Here is a 19553-nt window from a genome sequence, read left to right as displayed (position 1 = left end):
CAAAAAAAATCACAATAAGTGATTATTTATTGGTTTGTGCAAAATTTTACAAAATAGGGGCTAGGTTAATGACATTTTCATTAATATTTTTTTTTTTACTAGTAATGGCGGCGATCAGCGATTTTTATTGTGATTGCAACATTATGGCGGACACATCGAACATTTTTGACACATTTTTGGGACCATTGTCATTTATACAGCAATCAGTACTATACAAACGCACTGATTCATGTGTAAGTGACACTGGCAGTGAAGGGGTTAACCACTAGGTGGCAGTGTAGGGGTTAAGTGTGTCCTAGGGGTGTGTTGCTAACTGTGGGGGGCATGGCTGTGTTTTTGTACATCACTGATCTCTGCTCCAATCACAGGGAGCAGGGATCAGTGTCACTGTTGCAAGGCAGAACAGGGAGATGCTTGTTTACTTTAGTAAACTCTTCCTCCCCGTGAGATGATCAGCGTGTGCTGGTCGGAAAGTGGTTAAATGGCACCATCTGCAGATCAAGCTTAACCCTTTGATCTGCAGATGAATGAATGAGAAAAGATATAAAATGAACACAGTTAACTTTGTATCTCTTTATTTTGTCTGAACAGTGTTGAGTCATACAGTTTATACAGTTTTTATTTTATTACAGCAACAGCTGCTAGAGCTGATGTATTTGCATGGCAACTCGTGTTTTTTATAAAATCCCAAGGTTGCCAGCAAATGGGAAGGAGGAGTGGCAGTGAAGCAAAAGGACTGAACTGGATGTGTGTACGTTGATGACTTTTTATGGACATGTGTAGCATGCCCAGTGTCCTCAACTAGTTATGAGGTATATAAGTATCTGGTCCATAATGGGTAAATTATAGCATATTAAGCCTCAACTTAGTGAAAGAGGCTTTCACTAGCTAACCCTTGATCTTTTCCCAGCCGCTCAGTTGCCCTTGTCCAACCCTGAAAAGGCTGTCAGATGGGGTTAGAGCTAACGCAGGGCTGATAATGAGGTCCAAATATTCATAACAAGAACCCATTCAGTTATTTAGGTTTCATTAACATTAACTAGTAAAATATGTTATTGCTTACCACTGAACAAATAAGTGTGAACAATAACAAAATAAAAACTGCACAGCTTAAAGAAAAGGTTGGCTGAAGGTGGAAAAAGTAGGAACCTCTAGGTGTCAAGTGTTTTGAAGACCTACATCCACCTTACAATGCATATTTATGTTCTTTTATTGTTGTATCAATATGTACTGGTAATTTTAATCTTTATTTTGTCTGTTTTTATTAGAAACAGTGAGTGAGTTTTCAAGTTCTTCCCAGTCGTCATCATCACATAGTAGAAGCAAATCAATCCGGAGGAAGACAGGAAAAAACAAAAAAAACATTAAAGAAAAAAGCAAAAAGAAATTTCCTGGTAAGAAAAAGTTTTATTTTGTTTAACTTTACTTTTAGTACAAAAATAAAATGGACTCATTGGGAAAGATAAACTAAAACTCAAGCGCTGAGAATCTGATGCAGCTGTGCATTGTAACTATCATTTCAGCTTGTTCAATAAAGCTTTGACAATAAAACCTGGAAGCTGATTGGTTTCTATTCAGATCTGCACCAGATTTTGCACTCTCCTGTTTTAATAAATCTCATCCATTGCTACCAAAACACAAATTCATAACATGCAAAACATGCACACATTGTTAATAAAAATGTATTAGCTGACTTATAGCATACTAATAACAAAATCAAGTTCAACCTGTACTATATTAGCATACTAAAATAACATTTTGCATTTTTTTTAAGAAGAAGAAGAAGAACCTGAAAACCCCTTAATGCCACCAAAGAAGAAGTATCCTCTCCCAACTCCTGTTTACCCTACTCCAGATGAGGGCTCTGGAGAAGATGGTAGTGGAATGGACTTTTTACAAACAACCATAGTGTCAACAACTATTAGGCTTAATACAACCACAAACATGGCAACTACAGTGGGAACAAAAAACACAGAAGGAACATTAAAGCCTTCAATAAACCCACAGACAGAAAGCATTAATGGATCTTCATACAAAACAACAACCAATATTCCCATTCCTGAGTCAACAGGAAAAGAATCTGCAGGAAGTCCAGCCACAACAGTTCTCTCCACTCAAAGGTCAACACAAGAGGAGAAAACCAAAGAACTGGACACAACAACCGGTACTACACCTCAAAGTAAGAACAACATAAGCATTACTGTGAATGGTATGGATATATCTTCTACTTTATTAACCAGTACTCCAGCAGCAACCTTCAATGAGGAAAGCACAAAGCCCGCACATAACTATGATTCTACTATAGAGCAGCAAGACATGGAAACCAAAGCAAAAAGTACACAAGATTCATTTAATAATCCAGTTAACATGGATATGACCACACCATATCCTGGAAAAAATAATGGAGAGAAGGTAGAAATTGATATAGGAAACACAGTGAGTTCAGAAACAAATAGCAAAGTGACAACGGTGACCATAAGCCCATCACACTTTGATACAAATGAAAAACTGAATAAGGAAACGATAACCTACAGTTCTACAACTAAAGAAACAACTGAACAACCAACAGCAAGTACAGATCAAATAATGCTCCCAACTTCTCACCAAAGCAATGTAGTATTTAGTGAATCAATTTTAAAAACAACAAAAAATGCATATTTAAATGTAGCATCCTCTGCTACTGGAAGTACTGAAAAGGCTTATTCCCTTCATGATGAAGCTGATAATGTGAACACAATTTTTCCAGCAGGTACTGCTAAAGAAGAAAATATTAATGAATCTAAAACCACTGCACTACTGCATTCTGTAGATACAACTTCTGCCCGTGCCACACAGCTAGCACAGACTTCTATAATAATGGCAACAGATACAAATTCAAAGGATAGTTACAACACATCTTTCACAACAGAAGCAAAGGCATTAAGTGTAACAACTAAATCCCCTCAGATAAACCAAGCAGTAAGCACTTTGCATTCTACACAGGCACCTCTAAAAGATTCAACAAATACCGCTAGATCAATGGATACCACTGAGAAGGAAAATATTCCTCAGTCAACAACAGTGGCAGAGGTCACAACCATTAAAGAGGAGCATTTACCAACCACAGATGACAACACAAATAATGTTGGGATATTAACTACTACTTTCACAAACCTTCTATATTCTACAAGTCCAGGAGAGGACAAATCAGTATCAAATATATATACAATAGAACAAACTAGTGCAAAAATGGACACAATGTACGCAACACTGACAGAGAAACAACATTCAACTCATATAACACTGACAGAACAAACCACAACACTGAGCACTCCATCCCTGCAACCCACCAAAGAGCAAATTACACAGCAGCCACCAGACACTACACTTATTAAGGAAATTAGCTCAAAGCCATTTAAAACTGTAGCTTCCACTGAGAAAACAGAAATACCTCACACAGTCACAACTAGCAGTGCCCAAAAATCCTCCTCGGCAAGTGAGACATCAACTTTGAGACAAATGCCTGATACTCTGCATTTGACAACAGATATGACAACTAATACAGAGCATTCAGATATATCCTCTGTTACTACTGAAGATAAATTAAAAGTATGGCAGACCACAGACAATACAGATAAAGTCTATCCTGCATCCACTATTCAAGAAAATTTGGCAACATTAAAGGAAATTACAGAAAGTAAACATGACAATTCTGTCTCTAGTATATCTGTACAAAATACAAGGGAGACCACAGAAGGAACTGACAAAGTCCAGTCTCCAACAACTGCTGAAGGAAAGCTATTGTCAGAAATACCCAGCTATGCCACAGAAAGAAACAACCAAAACATAGTAACACTAATTGGTAAAACCAGTGCTGATACACCAACTGAAGTGAATAGTGTTATGGTTGCTACAGAAAAAGCCTCAAATAATGCAGATTACGTAGCTGTGCCAGGAAAAACAGTAAATGAACTATTGCCTAATTCTACATCTAGTGCCACACCCATAGAAAGTACTACAGATAAATTGCAAACAACACTGCAACCCAAAGTGGAAATGACTAAGATGTCGCCTGTTAATGAAGTCACTGATGTTAAAGAAACAACTACTACATTTTCTCAAGCCACATTGTACACTACATTGTCTGTTGACCATGAAACAGATTTGTCAACAGGAGAATCAAATGATGTAACAAATGCTATAAGCACAGCTGAAATAATTAAAGAACAAACTGATCCAGCAAAGTCCAATGGCATAACCACCCAACAGTCTGATGAAAAGAAAGGCACAGTCAGTTATACAACAATGTACAGGCTAGACCTACAAACCTCACAAATTCAGAGTACAAACTTGCCCTTGACCCCAGATAGTGAAACTGGTGTAAAACCAGTGACAGCTGAAATGTCTACAATTACTAGTTTAACTACAGATGTTTCACAAAAATCAGTTTTAACCAAAGAGACTTCCACTTCTAGGCAGACCGTAAACTTACCCGAAGCATCACAGATGCCAACAACCTACCATTCTGGTGTGTCCTCTACTACTGCAATAGAAATTCTAAAAGCAAGGCATACCACAGAAAATATAAATGCAGATCAGTTTCCATCAACTATTCAAGGAAAACTGTTAACATCAAAAGAAGTTACGGAAAGGGAAATAATGAACACAGTAACACCTACCGCTAAAATAAGCACTGAAGTACCAGCTGAAAAAGAAGTTACAGAACATGAGATATATAATACAGTAACACCTACTGCTAAAATGGCCACTGAAGTACCAGTAGAAAAAGAAAAAGTTACAGAAAATGAGATATATAACACAGTAGTGCCCACTGCTAAAATGAGTACTGAAGTACCAGTAGAAAAAGAAGTTACAGAAAGTGAGATATATAACACAGTAATGCCTACTACTAAAATGAGCACTGAAGTACCAGTAGAAAAAGAAGTTACAGAAAATGAGATATATAACACAGTAATGCCTACCACTAAAATGAGCACTGGAGTACCGGTAGAAAAAGAAAAAGTTACAGAAAATGAGATATATAACACAGTAATGCCTACCACTAAAATGAGCACTGGAGTACCGGTAGAAAAAGAAAAAGTTACAGAAAATGACATATATAACACAGTAATGCCTACCACTAAAATGAGCACTGAAGTACCGGTAGAAAAAGAAGTCACAGAAAATGAGATATATAATAAAGTGACACCTACTACTAAAATGAGCACTGAAGTACTGTTAGAAAAAGAAGACGTTACAGAAAATGAGATATATAATAAAGTAACACCTACTACTAAAATGAGCACTGAAGCACCAATAGAAAAAGATGAAGTTACAGAAAATGAGATATATAATAATGTAACACCTACTACTAAAATGAGTACTGAAGTACCAGTAGAAAAAGAAGAAGTTACAGAAAATGAGATATATAACAAAGTAACACCTACTACTAAAATGAGCACTGAAGTACCAGTAGAAATTAGTACTATATTTGTTGCTAAAGAGACCGCTACACATAATATAGATTCTATAGCTGTCACAAAGGAAACATCAGGTATGACATCTGTAAAGGCTAAAACCGAAAAACAGCAAACAACACTGTTGCCCAAAGAGTGGAATACACAGGTCACAGCAGTTAAAGGAGATGATAATGTTGCAGGTGCTGTAATATTGTTTCCAGTCAGTTATTACACTACATTGTCTGATGGCTATAAAACAAGCTTAGGTACAACAGGGCCAAATAATAGTGCACTAAATGCCACTGACACAGCTGATATAACCAAGGAACAAACTGTTCCACCACATAAGAACCCTACACAAAGCATATACATTACTTCAACAGCACCAGACAATTCTCTGACAACTGCTACAACAAAAAGAGATATTTTGTCCACATACCATGTAGAAATTAATGAGATTACCTCAACAGAAAACCGCCATACACCCAACACAACCACTGAATATTTATCTTCAGAAAAGCAAACAGAGAGAGGAATCTCAAATGATTATACAACAACAACAAGCACTACCTCTTTGCAAACAACAGAAAACCAAGGTACACAACACACCACTATTACTATTGTGAACACAGTTGCCTCAGAACCAATAACAACCAGTCCCACAGAATACAAAACAAGTCCTCATACAGTATATACTGATTTACCACTACCAAACTCAACTAGTATAACAGCCAGATCTAGCCAGACTGCAAACATAGCAGACACTTTACGTACAACAACTAGTGGCTCAGTCAAAAGCGAAACAGATTCGGCTACATTTTCCCCCACTACTACAGATGTACCACATATTAGGCCTACCACAAAAAACATGAATATAGACAAAGAAAGTGAAGAAAACATAGCTACAACAATCAGCACTGCTGTACCAATTATATCTAATACTTTTATGACTGCTAGCGAAAGAGCAAATTCCATAATTTTAACAACAGAGACATTTATGGAGGATTTGTCTCATTTTACATCTAAAATCACATCTTCAAAGGCTACTACAGGTACAGACCAAGTCAAATCCACAATTCTGTCTGGAGAATTAAGCGCTTCAGTATCAATAGCTACTAAAGTTACCACTACAGCCAACACATCAACCAATTACCACACCACATTGTCCGCTGATCATAAAACAAGCATTGGTTTGGTAACAGAAGAGGCAAATACTTTGAAAGATTTAGACTCAACTGATATAACCAATGAGAAAGCTACTACTCCAAATATATCACCTATAGAACACAAACAGCAAACAGAAAAATCCATATTCAATACAAGCTCTCTGCCCACAGATGATAAAATTTCTACTGTGGCTATTCCAGTATCTGTAATCAGCAATACTAGTTTTAGATCTCCTGATAATGATAAACAACAAACCAATTCTTTTAGTGAGAAAACAAAGCTAGAACAGACTTCTATAATAATGACAACAGATACAAATTCAAAAGATAGTCACAACACACCTTTCACGACAGAAGCAAAGACTAATGCATTAACTATAACAACTGAAAACCCTCAGATAAGCCAAACAGTAGGCACTTTGCACACAATACAGACACCTCTAAAAGAGTCAACAAATACACCTAGATCAATGGATACCCCTAAAAAGGAAAATATTCCTCAGTCAACAACAGTGACAGTGGCCACAACCATTAAAGAGGAACATTTTCCAACCGCAGAGGACAATAAAAATAATGTTGGGATATTAATTAATATTTTCACAGACCTTCCATATTCTACAACTCGAGGAGAGGACAAATCAGTCTCAGATATATTTACAATAGAACAAAGTAGCGCAAAAATGGACACAATGTACGCAACACTGACAGAGAAACAACATTCAACTCATGTAACACTGACAGACCAAACTACAACACTGAACACGCCATCACTGCAACCCGCCAAAGAGCAAAGTACACTGCGGCCCCCAGACACTACACGTATTACAGAAAGTAGCTCAAAACCAATTAAACCTGCAGATTCCACTGATAAAACAGAAATACCTCACACAGTCACAACCAGCAGTGCACAAAAATCATTGTCCATAAGTGAGACATCAACTTTGAAACAGACATCTGACACTCAGCATATGACACAGCACACAGCAGATGATTTACTGATAAAGAAAGAAACTGATGCAGAACATGCCGATATATCATCGGCCACTACCATAGATAAAAAAAAAGTATGGCAGACCACAGATGAGCACATTTCTACTGTGGCTATTCCAATATCTGAAATCAGCAATATTACTATTAGATTTCCTGATAATGATACACAACAAACCACTTCTTTTAATGATCTTATAAGCAGAACCCCAGATACAAAATCACAAGGACCATCCATAGCAATGAAAAGTATGACGGCTCAGTCAACACATGATTTAATGTCTACTGATGCTGATCATAATAACACTGGCATCACCATAATAGTTGCAAAAGAAACCACTGTAGCTACTGAAAATACTAGTGATTCCTTTACTACTGTATTGGATAAAGATCCCATGGCTGAACAGTCATCTGCCATGACAAGAAATCCAGAAATACATTTTCCAGTGACAACAGATAGCTACAAACCCTTATCAACAGATCCCAAGAGTGAAGGAGAAAGTGTTACTCCATTCACAATAAAGCAAAGCACTGCAGAAGTAGACAAGAAAAGATTTTCTGTGACTATGACAAACACAATTACACCAGGTTCCTCAGCTTTTAAAATGTTACATAAAATTCAGACAACTGTTGAAACAACAGATGTTTCTAGTGATAACATTTTATCTGTTTTGCCTACAATGAGACCGAAGGATATGTCTAGAGGAAAAACAGATGCTGGAGATGCCCAAGTAACAAGTGAAAGTATTGAAAGTCCATCATTTCCTACAAAGGGCCACTTATCTAAGATTATGTTTGGCATAGAAACAAGCAGAATGTCTACAACTATAAAAGAGAATGTGAGTGGATATTCCACATTCACAACTCTACAAAACACTGTAAGTCCAAAGCATTCACCATATTTTCAAACCGTGGCTGTAGGAAGTGGAATTACTGAAGTAAGTGGCTCCAGTGCACAAGGTTTAGATAAAATTAATACTAACCAGCATGCCAATGTAAATGTAACAACCACTCCCCCTTTAATCAAAAGCAGTGTCACAAAAAGTAAGCACATGAACGATGTGATAGAAAGTGGAATAAATCATTTACATGAACCTTCTTTTAATCTTACAGTGAGCACTTTGAAAACACCCCAGGATCAAAGTACTGCAGATTCTAATGCTAAGCATACAACTCCAAGATTAGAGGGAACTGCATTAACAACTTCAGGATTAGAGGGAACTGCAGTTACAACTCCAGGATTAGAGGGAACTGCAGTTACAACTCCAGGATTAGAGGGAACTGCAGTTACAACTCCAGGAACTGCAGTTCAACATAAGAGCACTCCAATGGGCCCAACAAAACACACACCTGAAAGTGGTTTGACAACTACTTTATCTCATTCTTCTCCTGGAAAAGACAGCGGAACATCTCCAAAGACTCAAACTATAGATCGTTCAACAAAAAAAATTAATGAATACTCTACCACATCTGCTCTTTTCAGCACAAAGAATCCGAATGAAAGTCAATCACAAACTAGCACAAACCCCACTACAAGACATGCTGATGATATTATAACTAAAGACTCAGCAGAAACAACAACTGGTCAATCTGTTAAACTAACAACTAGACAACCAGGCATGGATCAGACTACTAAGCAACCAGGGCAAAGGCCTATACCAGGTGGAGGTTCAAGTTATGAAGCAACAACCAAACAATCGCCGAATGCAAAAACGACATCGATACCTAGGCATACCACAACAACACCAAACCATAAAGATTCCTTTACAACTATGCCTATTAACGAGGATGACATTGAAAATAATAAAGCCACCACACCTCATACAATTCACCCACATCATATTTGTAATTTGCTCAAGGATGAAGCAATCCGTTTGAGATTACCCGAGAGTGACTTGAAGCTTATTACAGACACATGTGCTGAGATGCAACAAAAGTATCCTAATGTAAATATACCATCATCATTACAAACAAGACAACCAAATATAGATGAGAAAAAGATTCCTCCTGAATACCCATTATCTGAAGGGACGCCAAATATTTATCAACAACCAGGATCAAAAATTATTCAGATCATAGAGGAAATATACAGGAGAATAAATACTTCACCAACAACAAATTTAACAGGAATACCAGGCCAGGACAACCATAGGTCAACAGCATGGCTATTGCTAATCAACAAAATTAAGCGTGCCACTGGTAAGTAAATGGATTAAAACAAACTAATGCTATCAAATAATTGCATTTTTATGATCTTTTATACTTACCCTATCTTATTTTTGTACAAAATTACCATAGCTGGTTGTTAGTATCTGGAATCGGACATAGAAAGGACATATAAAGTAATAAAGTTATCAGGTCATTGTATAAATTCATATGAGGTCAGACTGTTCATGATTATTCATTTCAAGACTTATCCGGGACTTTAAATGCATAATTTGCCTTACCAAAAACTGATTATGCAGGTAGTGGGGAACATGTAGATAAAAACAATCTGTGTAGCTTTAACCAAAGTTGAATAATGACCTTGCTATATGTGTAAGCCATCTTCCCATCCTGTCTTGTTGCTAGACATGTGCATTTGTTTTCGTTCGAATGTATTTTCGTCCGAATTTCAGGTATTTTCGTTATCGTTTTAACAAACGATAACGAATGTGCAGAATCCAAAAACTGAAAGATCCGACATAAACAAATGCTTTATTTTCATTTTCGTTGCAACAGTTCGATATAGATAGGAGATTCCACATGACGCTGACAATAGCGATCTGTGTCCATCAAACCTGTGGTCGAATGTGCCTAACCTTAGCTCTATTAGTCCAAGATTATTCTACATAGAGAGAAAATATTGGAGATAGAGAGAAAATATTTGACATAGAGAGAAAAGATTCAACATTATAGAGACAATAGCAAAAAAGGTCGAATGTGCCTAACCTAACCCTATTAGTCCAAGATTATTCGACATAGAGAGAAAAGATTTGCCACTAAGATTTGACGAAGCAGTCGCCGCGGGCAAACATTTATGGTCAAATGCTCTGCCCATAGACTATAGAAGAATTCTAATGTTGGTTGACTAGTAATAATAATTAATACAAATAATTATTACTAGTGTCATACAACATTAGAATTCTACTATAGTTTGTAGGCGGAACATTCGACCGGAAATGTACGATTGCGGTGTCGTACAGTTTAGCTGCTTCGTCGAATCTTCTTAGAACATTCGACAGACACCATAAGCCTTCAATGACAGATTCAACCTTAATTATTTTGAATTTTCAGACGAATGCATTTTTTAACAAAACAATATAAATAAAAACTCATTTCGGGAGTAACTAAATAAATGTATTTTTCGGACTAAAACAAAATTCCGAAACAAAATATTTCAGTGTGCACGTGTCTACTTGTTGCTATGACATTGCTAAGAGATTCACAGCTTACTGTTCACCTCCACTATCACAGGAGTACTTAAGATATGTTGGTATTGCGCTGCCCCTATATTAAATAACCCTCCGAGGGTGAAAAGTATAATGCCTAGTTACATAAATCAATAGTGTAATATAAATATATATATATATATGAATGTCTACTGAATAATATCAAAAAGTGCAAAGTGCTACATTAAATAAAATAAAATAAACACACCACAGAGGTGATAGAATCCAAATAAATGAAAATCAAGTGAACAAAGGTAAGTAACTAAAAACAGTCTCTTAAAAATTACTATTTTGATAAAGTGCAGAGAAAATGCAAAAAAAAAAAAAAAGTAAACGCACTACAGAGTCAATTGAAAACCTCCACGGAAACACAACTGCTTCAATTGAGTGCAAAGCCAAAAAACAGTGAATTGATCATAAAGTGCCAAGTGCGTCTTATAAATGTGCAAATAAGTAAACACTCTCCAGAGGTGATATAAGTGAACCACTCTAAAAAAAAAAAAAAAGTAAACGCACTACAGAGTCAATTGAAAACCTCCACGGAAACACAACTGCTTCAATTGAGTGCAAAGCCAAAAAACAGTGAATTGATCATAAAGTGCCAAGTGCGTCTTATAAATGTGCAAATAAGTAAACACTCTCCAGAGGTGATATAAGTGAACCACTCTAATAATAAACAAATGATATACAAGAAAAAGTATACCTTGACCAAAAAGAGGGTACCCTCTCCTGATCACATGGAAATAAACTTTAGAATTAAACAAAAAATATATATAGTAGTAAATGCACTACAGAGCCGGCTGTAACATACGTTATATCAGAATGAATCCGGCCTCTATAGATTAAATATATATATTGAAATCCATCAAAAAGAAAGAAATAAAAAGATATAAATATTCAAGTCCATAAATAAACAACAGTCTCCTTTAAGTGCAAGTGCTTTGTGCAAACGTGTGCAAATTCAACTGAGGTGTGGATCTCCCAGTGCTTAATCCCGTTGTGATCACACTTTAGTGGGCAGTGGCCCCTTACCTATAGCAAGGAGGGATTCGCATAGAGGTATATAGATTTCTTTATATTTCTTCTCTCCTGGTAAATTCGGTCACCTTCTCCTTTAAATTGTATTCTTATTGCTCCATAGGACCCAATAGATTAATAGAGAGGCAATACCATAGTGTAGTATTTCACAAATAGCATTTATTAAAAAATTTCATACACAGGGTACTCACACATTAATAGATAGAAAAAAGCCTTTTTCTAGTAATCAGCAGAAAGTGCATCCACAGTCAGCTTCCTTCCCGTCCCTACGCGTGACATCACATCACGTGACTTCATATATATATACTGTATATACATATATAATTGAAAAAATAATAATAAAAAAATATATAATTGAAAAAATAATAAAAAATATAATAAAAACTCTATAAAAATCTTTATTAAAAGAGTAAAAAATAAAAATATAAAATCGCCTAATTAGAATTATTGGTATCAAATGGGGAGGGGGGGTCGGAAATAAGGTTGGTGGAGACTTGTCAAATAATATATTCCAATATCCAATATTAGTCTACATTTATTATTTGGGGGAATTCTTTCAGAAAAAAGGTATCCGGGTATCTACTATCACTCTAGAAATCTATAGGGGCAGCGCAATACCAACATATCTTAAGTTTCATATTAAGTGGATACGGTGTGATCCATTCCGGTAGTAGCAGCAGCCCTTGACATTTGACAGATCACCAGTGGTAGCGCAGGAATAAAACACTATCATTTTATACTATCACAGGAGTAAGCTCTATTTTTTTCTCTGATTCAAATCCCATCACATGCACTTTGCTTAAAGCAGTAGGTCTGAGCTCAGCTTTTGAGACCTTCCTCCTGTGATGGTGGAGGTGAGCAGAAAGAACTAGGAATCTCTTAGCAATGTCCTAGCAACAAGGCATGGCAGGATAATGCAATCTCTTGGAGTTTCTCAATCAGGCTTCAACAAGTACCTAAATGGCCTACACCTATAGCAAAGACATTATTAAACTTTGGTCAAAGCTGTACAGTTTGTTTTTATCTTTGAGCGCCCCTTACCTGCAAAGGCAGTTTTTTGGCAAAGGTGAACTATACCTTTAAAAAGTGAACAGTATGTATAAGTTAACTCTAATACTAAGTTTTTTAGGATATCCAAACAGACAGACAGGCTCTGTACTTAGATACTGCAATCAAGTCTCAGCATTGGCAAACAACTAATAGAACTTCCCCACACCTAAACAATGGAGTCTAGCCACTTAAGCCCTGGACCATTTTGCTGGCTACAGAGCACTTTTTGCGATTCGGCACTGCGTCACTTTAACTGACAATTGCGTGGTCGTGCGACGTGGCTCCCAAACAAAATTGACCTTTTTTTTACCCACAAGGCTGATAAGTATTCTGCTACATATTTTTGGTAAAAAAAAAATCACAATAAGTGTTTATTGATTGGTTTGCGCAAAAGTTATAGCGTTTACAAAATAGGGGTTAGTTTTATGGTATTTTTATAAAAAAATTTTTACTAGTAATCTAGTAATGGCGGCGATCAGCAATTTTAATCGTGACTGCGACATTATGGCAGACACATCGGACTTTTTTGACACATTTTTGGGACCATTGTCATTTATGCAGCAATCAGTACTATACAAATGCTCTGATTCTGCACTGGCAGTGAATGGGTTAACCACTAGTGGGCAGTGTAGGACCCACGACCCGACTCACGGAGCTTGCTGCGCGCACCCGCAGGCCACCTCAGGTACGTTAGTTTGCCTGTATGAGCCCTTCTACCGACGTATATTGGCATGAGGCGGTCGGCAAGTGGTTAATTAATGGTTCTGGGGTATAGAAAATATACTATTATTTGGAATAATAAACTAGCCAGCTTTACATGCAAAACACTCCTGGGAGATTTACTAAAACTGATGCACACAGAAACTGGTGAAGATGTACATAGTAACCAATCAGTGCGAGTTTTGGAAACGGTTCCCGTACTACTTTGGAGTGATTTTAGTGGGATATGGCTTCATAAAAAGCGTTAACCATACCCAAAGCTGCATTAAAGTTGCACTACATAATTGCACTGAAAATTGCATCAAAATCTCAGTAGTGTGAACCAAGCCATACAATTCAAAGGGAGAAGATTTGATCTGCATATGATGTCAGTTAAAGCGACCTGACAAAAAAACATAATTGAATAAAAATAACAAAAAATGATTTCTGTTTCCTTATAAACCCTTAGTTTACCCTAATCAGCCCTAATTTGCTCTTTCTTCTCCATCTCCCCCTTCCCTATTATTTTCCTGCATTTTTTTTTATATATTTTTCTAATCATTGATACATATTTTTGTTGTTTTATTTAGATTTTTTTGTTAACTTTATTGGCATCATATTAAAACAAGAGAAAAATTGGGGGGAAAAAAAAAACCTTTACTGCATTTCTAAATACCTTTAAAATGTTTTGTGGCAGAATCATAATGTTAGTGTAATTTCAAAGAGGACAAATTATAGCACAACATTTATACTTATTTATCTACATTGGCAATAATTATTGTTAAATACTGCTGAAGTAGAAAAAGTACTTTTTTATGTTTTTTTTACGTTTTTGTCTTTGGATTACATAAAATATTACATTATTTTTTCAAGACAATATTGCAAAAAAAAAAAAAAGGCCTTGTTTGTTAAAAAAAAAAAACTCTAAATGCATTACTTAGTAATCCTAAATTATGACAAAGTTATTCCTATAAACATGCCCATGGTATTTGGTCCACGGGTATTAGGTCCAATGGCTTTGGTCCACGGGTGTACAGGTGATGTGGTTATTCAATAGCAATGAAAACAGCATTTATCATAAATAGGGATGAGCTACGAGGAGCCCAGTGTGGCTCCTGTCCCCCAAGTACACCAGCACAAGCACGGCATTGCATCTTTTTGCCTGCGTACTTGCATAGCCCCTTGAATGCCTATGGAGCACCGCTGGTTCCGAGGACAAAGCACATGGAGAGACCACGGAGGAAGAAGAAGAGGAGGGGGTGGAGGAGAGAGGTGTGTCACAATTACCAGTAGTAGCATTTTGGAGGCATGGTGGCGAAAACAACCTCCAATACTACTGCACCTTGTCCTGCATCCTTCCCAGCTGCCAGAAGATTCACCCAATGTGCCGTGAAAGATAGGAAACGTGCCTGTCCATGCCTGCTAAACCATGAGTCAGCGATAATATGCACCTTACCGCTGACAGCCCTGACCAGCAAGGCCAAGACATTGCCTTCCACATGCCGGTAGAGAGCCGGAATCGCCTTCTGTGAGAAAAATCGCCACCGAGGAACCGCACATTGCACAAACTCACGGAAGGGGGCAGAGTCTACCAACTGAAAAGGCAGCAGCTGAAGTGCTAGCAATTTAGCCAAGTTAGCATTCAACCACTGGGCATGTGGATGGCTGGGAGTGAACTTCTTTCGACGGTGCAGCAGCTGGGGCAGGGAAATTTGCCTGGTACAATCGGACGTCGGTGTACTGATCGCCCGCAAGTACTTGGCTGTGACACACCTAATTCTACACCTTCATTCCTCTCAGTGCAGGTTTCAGAGAGGTCTGAAGGTATAGTCCTCTTGGTTCTTTGGTGTGGGTCTTTTAGGTACACTTGCCAACGAACTGCATGGCAGGTTGATATATGTCTGTCAAGCATGTGGTGCCCAAGCGGCTGATGTTTTGGCCACCCGAAACACACTTGAGACATATGTTGCAAATAGCAGTGGTGCGATCTGATGCACTCGTCTCAAAAAAGGCCCACACCAAAGAACTTTTGGAATAACAGAGCTCTGCGGTGTGATGCAGTCAGTGTGCTGCCCTTAAGCTGCAGGCCATTAGTATGTCTGGAAGGCCAACAAGGAGAGGCAGACAGTGAAGAGCCAATAAAAGAGGGCAAGCAGGCACTGTGTCTAGAGGCAACAGTGCTGGTCGTGGACACGGTGCATCCTCATCAGCACGTGGCCATGGGACATGTTTGTCCTTATTTTCAGCAGCTGGACATGTTGAGGACTTGGTAGAGTGGATGACTAAGCCCTCCTCATCCTCCTAATCCTCTTTCACCCAGGCTCAGGGTACTGGCAAAGCAGCTGCCAACGCGGCCTCTTTCCTCGTCTCAATGGCATAAGTCACTCCTTCAATAGCCCCACCATGTCCTCCTGAAGAGTCCCCCCAAACTGTTTGAGCACAGTGTCGGGTAAATGCTCCATGAGGATGCCCATCGATTTTGAAGGCTCTGATGATGATACCCAGCTAGAGGAAGTCAATAACGTTTTTGCTAATAATTATTATTTTCAATTGATATTGCTACATAAAATGTGAATCATCCACGGTATTGCTAAAACTATACATATTTTACTATAGACCCTCAGATGAATTTGTGCATTGGACCTCCAGCAGATGGAATGACTACTCTTCAGAATGGATCCATGGTGGTATTTCGAGGTAGGGTGATTTATTTTGTTTGCTTAAAGGGTAGACATTGTGTAGATATGAGATATAATAACTCATAAAATTTTGGTAGAAATAGAACCAAAATTTAGCTAGTAAACCACTGTTGTATTTTACCCTGTTGGTGGATAACACACAATAGACATGGAATAAAAAAAAATATTATAAATAATTTGTATCTGTGCTATAATCCAACAGTCCTGGATATACATTTGGCTACTGTGAAATAAAAGAGTAATATACACAGTCACATCCACAACCCTTGTACTTTTTTATTTGGAACTGATCATCTATAATTAGCTTGTTTTAAGAAGGAAATGTACTTAACAGAGGAGAATCCGCTTCCTAAACTTTGTCTTATGAGGTAAAACATGATTTTTTTGTTAACAGAAAATATAGTATGTTCAAATTAAAAAGTCATATTATATAACACACTTTTATTGCCGTAAATGTTATTGTTGGTGGCAAAATTAGAGTGGGAAACCAAGATGTGCAAAAAGGAACATCTGATATTCTACACACCTCTCTTCATCAGATCATCATAAGTAAATAGGATGCAGACAACATACTTTATTAAAATCATTTAAAAAAATATTTTAAAACACACTCACATTCCCCCCCTTGCTAGCTCCCAGCACTCAGGGTAACACAGTAAAAACTTTTGGACAGAACTGCACCACTTCCTGTACCAATCATGTGAGCACCCTCTACATAATGATGTCACAATGCTCCAACTCCGCCCAATGTGTTTTGTCCTATCAACTTCATCATGGGAAAAGAAGCAGACTTTAATGCTTTTGTGACCACAATTAACTTTTTAGTTCAAATCTAAAATGCCTCCTGTGATAAGAAAGTTAATCAACCTTGCAGCAGAGAACTAGGAATGTGCATCTGTGGGTGTTTGTAGTTTTCAGACTCACCAAAAAAATAATAATAGAGTTATTGCCTAAACTTCAAAAAACTCAGGAAAGGGTTTTTGGAACCCTGTAGCCACAGTGCCCTCTATCTTTTCCCCAGCTATCCTCAAACTTAACATAAAAACTCTTGAAATATTAAATATTTTCCAGGAGAAGTTGTTGTACTCAGCATTGTAGAGCAGTTGGTCACATGGCCTTTGTCAAAGGTAGAAAAGTAATAATGTTTATGTATAGCCAGCCAATGGCTGAAACCACAGTGCCAAGTGCTGGTCACATGACTGGTGCAGATCACTTTGAGCTCTTTGAAAAGCTCCCTGCTGCATTCACCAGCTATTGGAGGCATGCTTGATTTTCCTTTGACTGCTGAATTTACGCACAAAAAATACTGTGGCAGCTATACAGGGTGAAAGTAAAAGAAAAATGTTAACATGTTGTTTTTGGTTATTTATCCTTCACTGGCATATGGGTGTCTCATAGATTTATGACATTAATTATCATCCAACTCCAGCCAAAACTTTTTTTTGCTTTTCAGCTGAGGGGTGTTAGTGCCTCTGTAGGTTTATATTGTTGTCCATTGGGGAGTTTTACTGGGTGTTTGGGTCCTCCTACCCTGCCTAGTAATGACCCACTCATATCTGGATCCAGAAAACAGCCCTAAAAAAAACCTGACCATATGGTTGCAATCCACCCAGAAGCATTGACCCCAATCTGCCCTTCGAGCTGTTGAGAGCCTGAGTCAGCCACTCCTGCCCACTTCACAGCCCAACGATCCGGTGAGTGCTGAAGGAGCAAAGCAAGGAGCTGATGGCTAACAGTTACCAGCTCCCAGCAGGCTGAAGACTGAGAGCCGAGCGATCAGCATTGTTTGATTGATCAGTTTTTAGTTTTAGAGGCGGCAGTGTACAGCTGCAGCTGGGATCAGTGTTGAAGCCAACTAGGTGAGTATTATTTTTTATTGGTTTAAAAAGCCATACTTCTCTTTTAAAATAACTACCACACTTACAATAATAATTACAATAATAATCCTTGGTACCAAGTAAAAATTAAAATCTGCAGGGATCGACACACTCCCGATCTTGCAGCCAACGGCCACTATGTGCAATGATGTCACTTCCAGTGCCACCATATGCTTTTTGTCATAGAAATGACATCATCAGGGGCATCATTGTGAGGTTTGTTCCTATTTCACCATTTATTACAAAATGACCACCGAACAAACAGGCTCATAGCAGTAATGTAAAAACTGCTGGGGCCCATAAAGGGTGGTAGGGGAAATTAAGTGATTAAAATGAAATACTGAAGTGCATTATGGTAACACAAATACTTTGTGTTTTTACAGGTCACTACTTTTGGACACTTAATCAGGGTGGAGTAACAGAAATGCCTCGTAAAATTAGTGAAGTATGGGGAATTCCATCTCCAATTGACACAGTATTTACAAGATGTAATTGTGGTGGCAAGACATTCTTTTTTAAGGTATGAAATCATATTGTACAAATGTAACTAGTATTTTAATTACAATTATTATCCCATTGAAATATACTGTATGCCACTTAAATGTCTATGAATTCTGCCATTAAATAATCATGCATTGGTTGCAGTATGCTAAATGTATTATAGAAATAATATTGTATGTCATATTGACAAGAATAGTTGATTATATTTTCAGCTATCAATGCTAAACATATTGATTGCCATAGCTTTGTGAATTCAACCTAATGTATTATCTCACTCATGTTCTGACACTTTAAAAAAAAACAAAAAAAAACAGGGAATATGCAGAATAGATCCCTATTGTTCTACTTGCTAGATTGCACCTCACATTCCAATCATCACTGTATTTATTGGAATATGGAGGTTAAAATCAGCCTTTATAGAGTGTACCAGACAATATTTGTATGCAACCAGTGTATGCTTACCAATTTCAATGAAAAAAAAAAAAAAGACATTGATTTAACACCCACTACCCTGTAGTATGAAGAGACTTCAACAGTATGTAAATATGGGCTATTGTGAATGTTGCTATTTTCAGTAAACTTGGGCTGATCTTGGGTCAACAAACAAATATTGTTATTATTATTATTATTATTATTATTATTATACACGATTTATATAGCGCCAACA

At 37.4% G+C, this 19553-nt stretch overlaps 1 protein-coding gene across 2 annotated transcripts in view; it reads left to right on the top strand.

Moving 5' to 3' along the window:
• PRG4 (proteoglycan 4) overlaps positions 1-19553 on the top strand; it is a 181296-nt gene that overhangs the window by 149295 nt on the left and 12448 nt on the right. The window contains exons 11-15 of one of the 2 annotated variants that reach the window (XM_077452652.1): positions 1269-1394; positions 1775-2179; positions 8705-9790; positions 16426-16506; positions 18769-18905. In XM_077452652.1, coding sequence (XP_077308778.1) covers positions 1269-1394; positions 1775-2179; positions 8705-9790; positions 16426-16506; positions 18769-18905 — 1835 coding nt within the window. Of the gene's footprint in view, positions 1-1268; positions 1395-1774; positions 2180-2201; positions 5534-8704; positions 9791-16425; positions 16507-18768; positions 18906-19553 lie in introns of those variants that run through there. The other variant, XM_077452651.1, reaches the window with a different exon arrangement.

This window comes from Lithobates pipiens, unplaced genomic scaffold (genome assembly GCF_037356315.1).
Source record: "Lithobates pipiens isolate NorthernLeopardFrog02 unplaced genomic scaffold, aLitPip1_a1.2 Scaffold_23, whole genome shotgun sequence".
Taxonomy (NCBI): Eukaryota; Metazoa; Chordata; class Amphibia; order Anura; family Ranidae; genus Lithobates; species Lithobates pipiens.
This window is presented reverse-complemented; position numbering and strand designations above follow the sequence as displayed.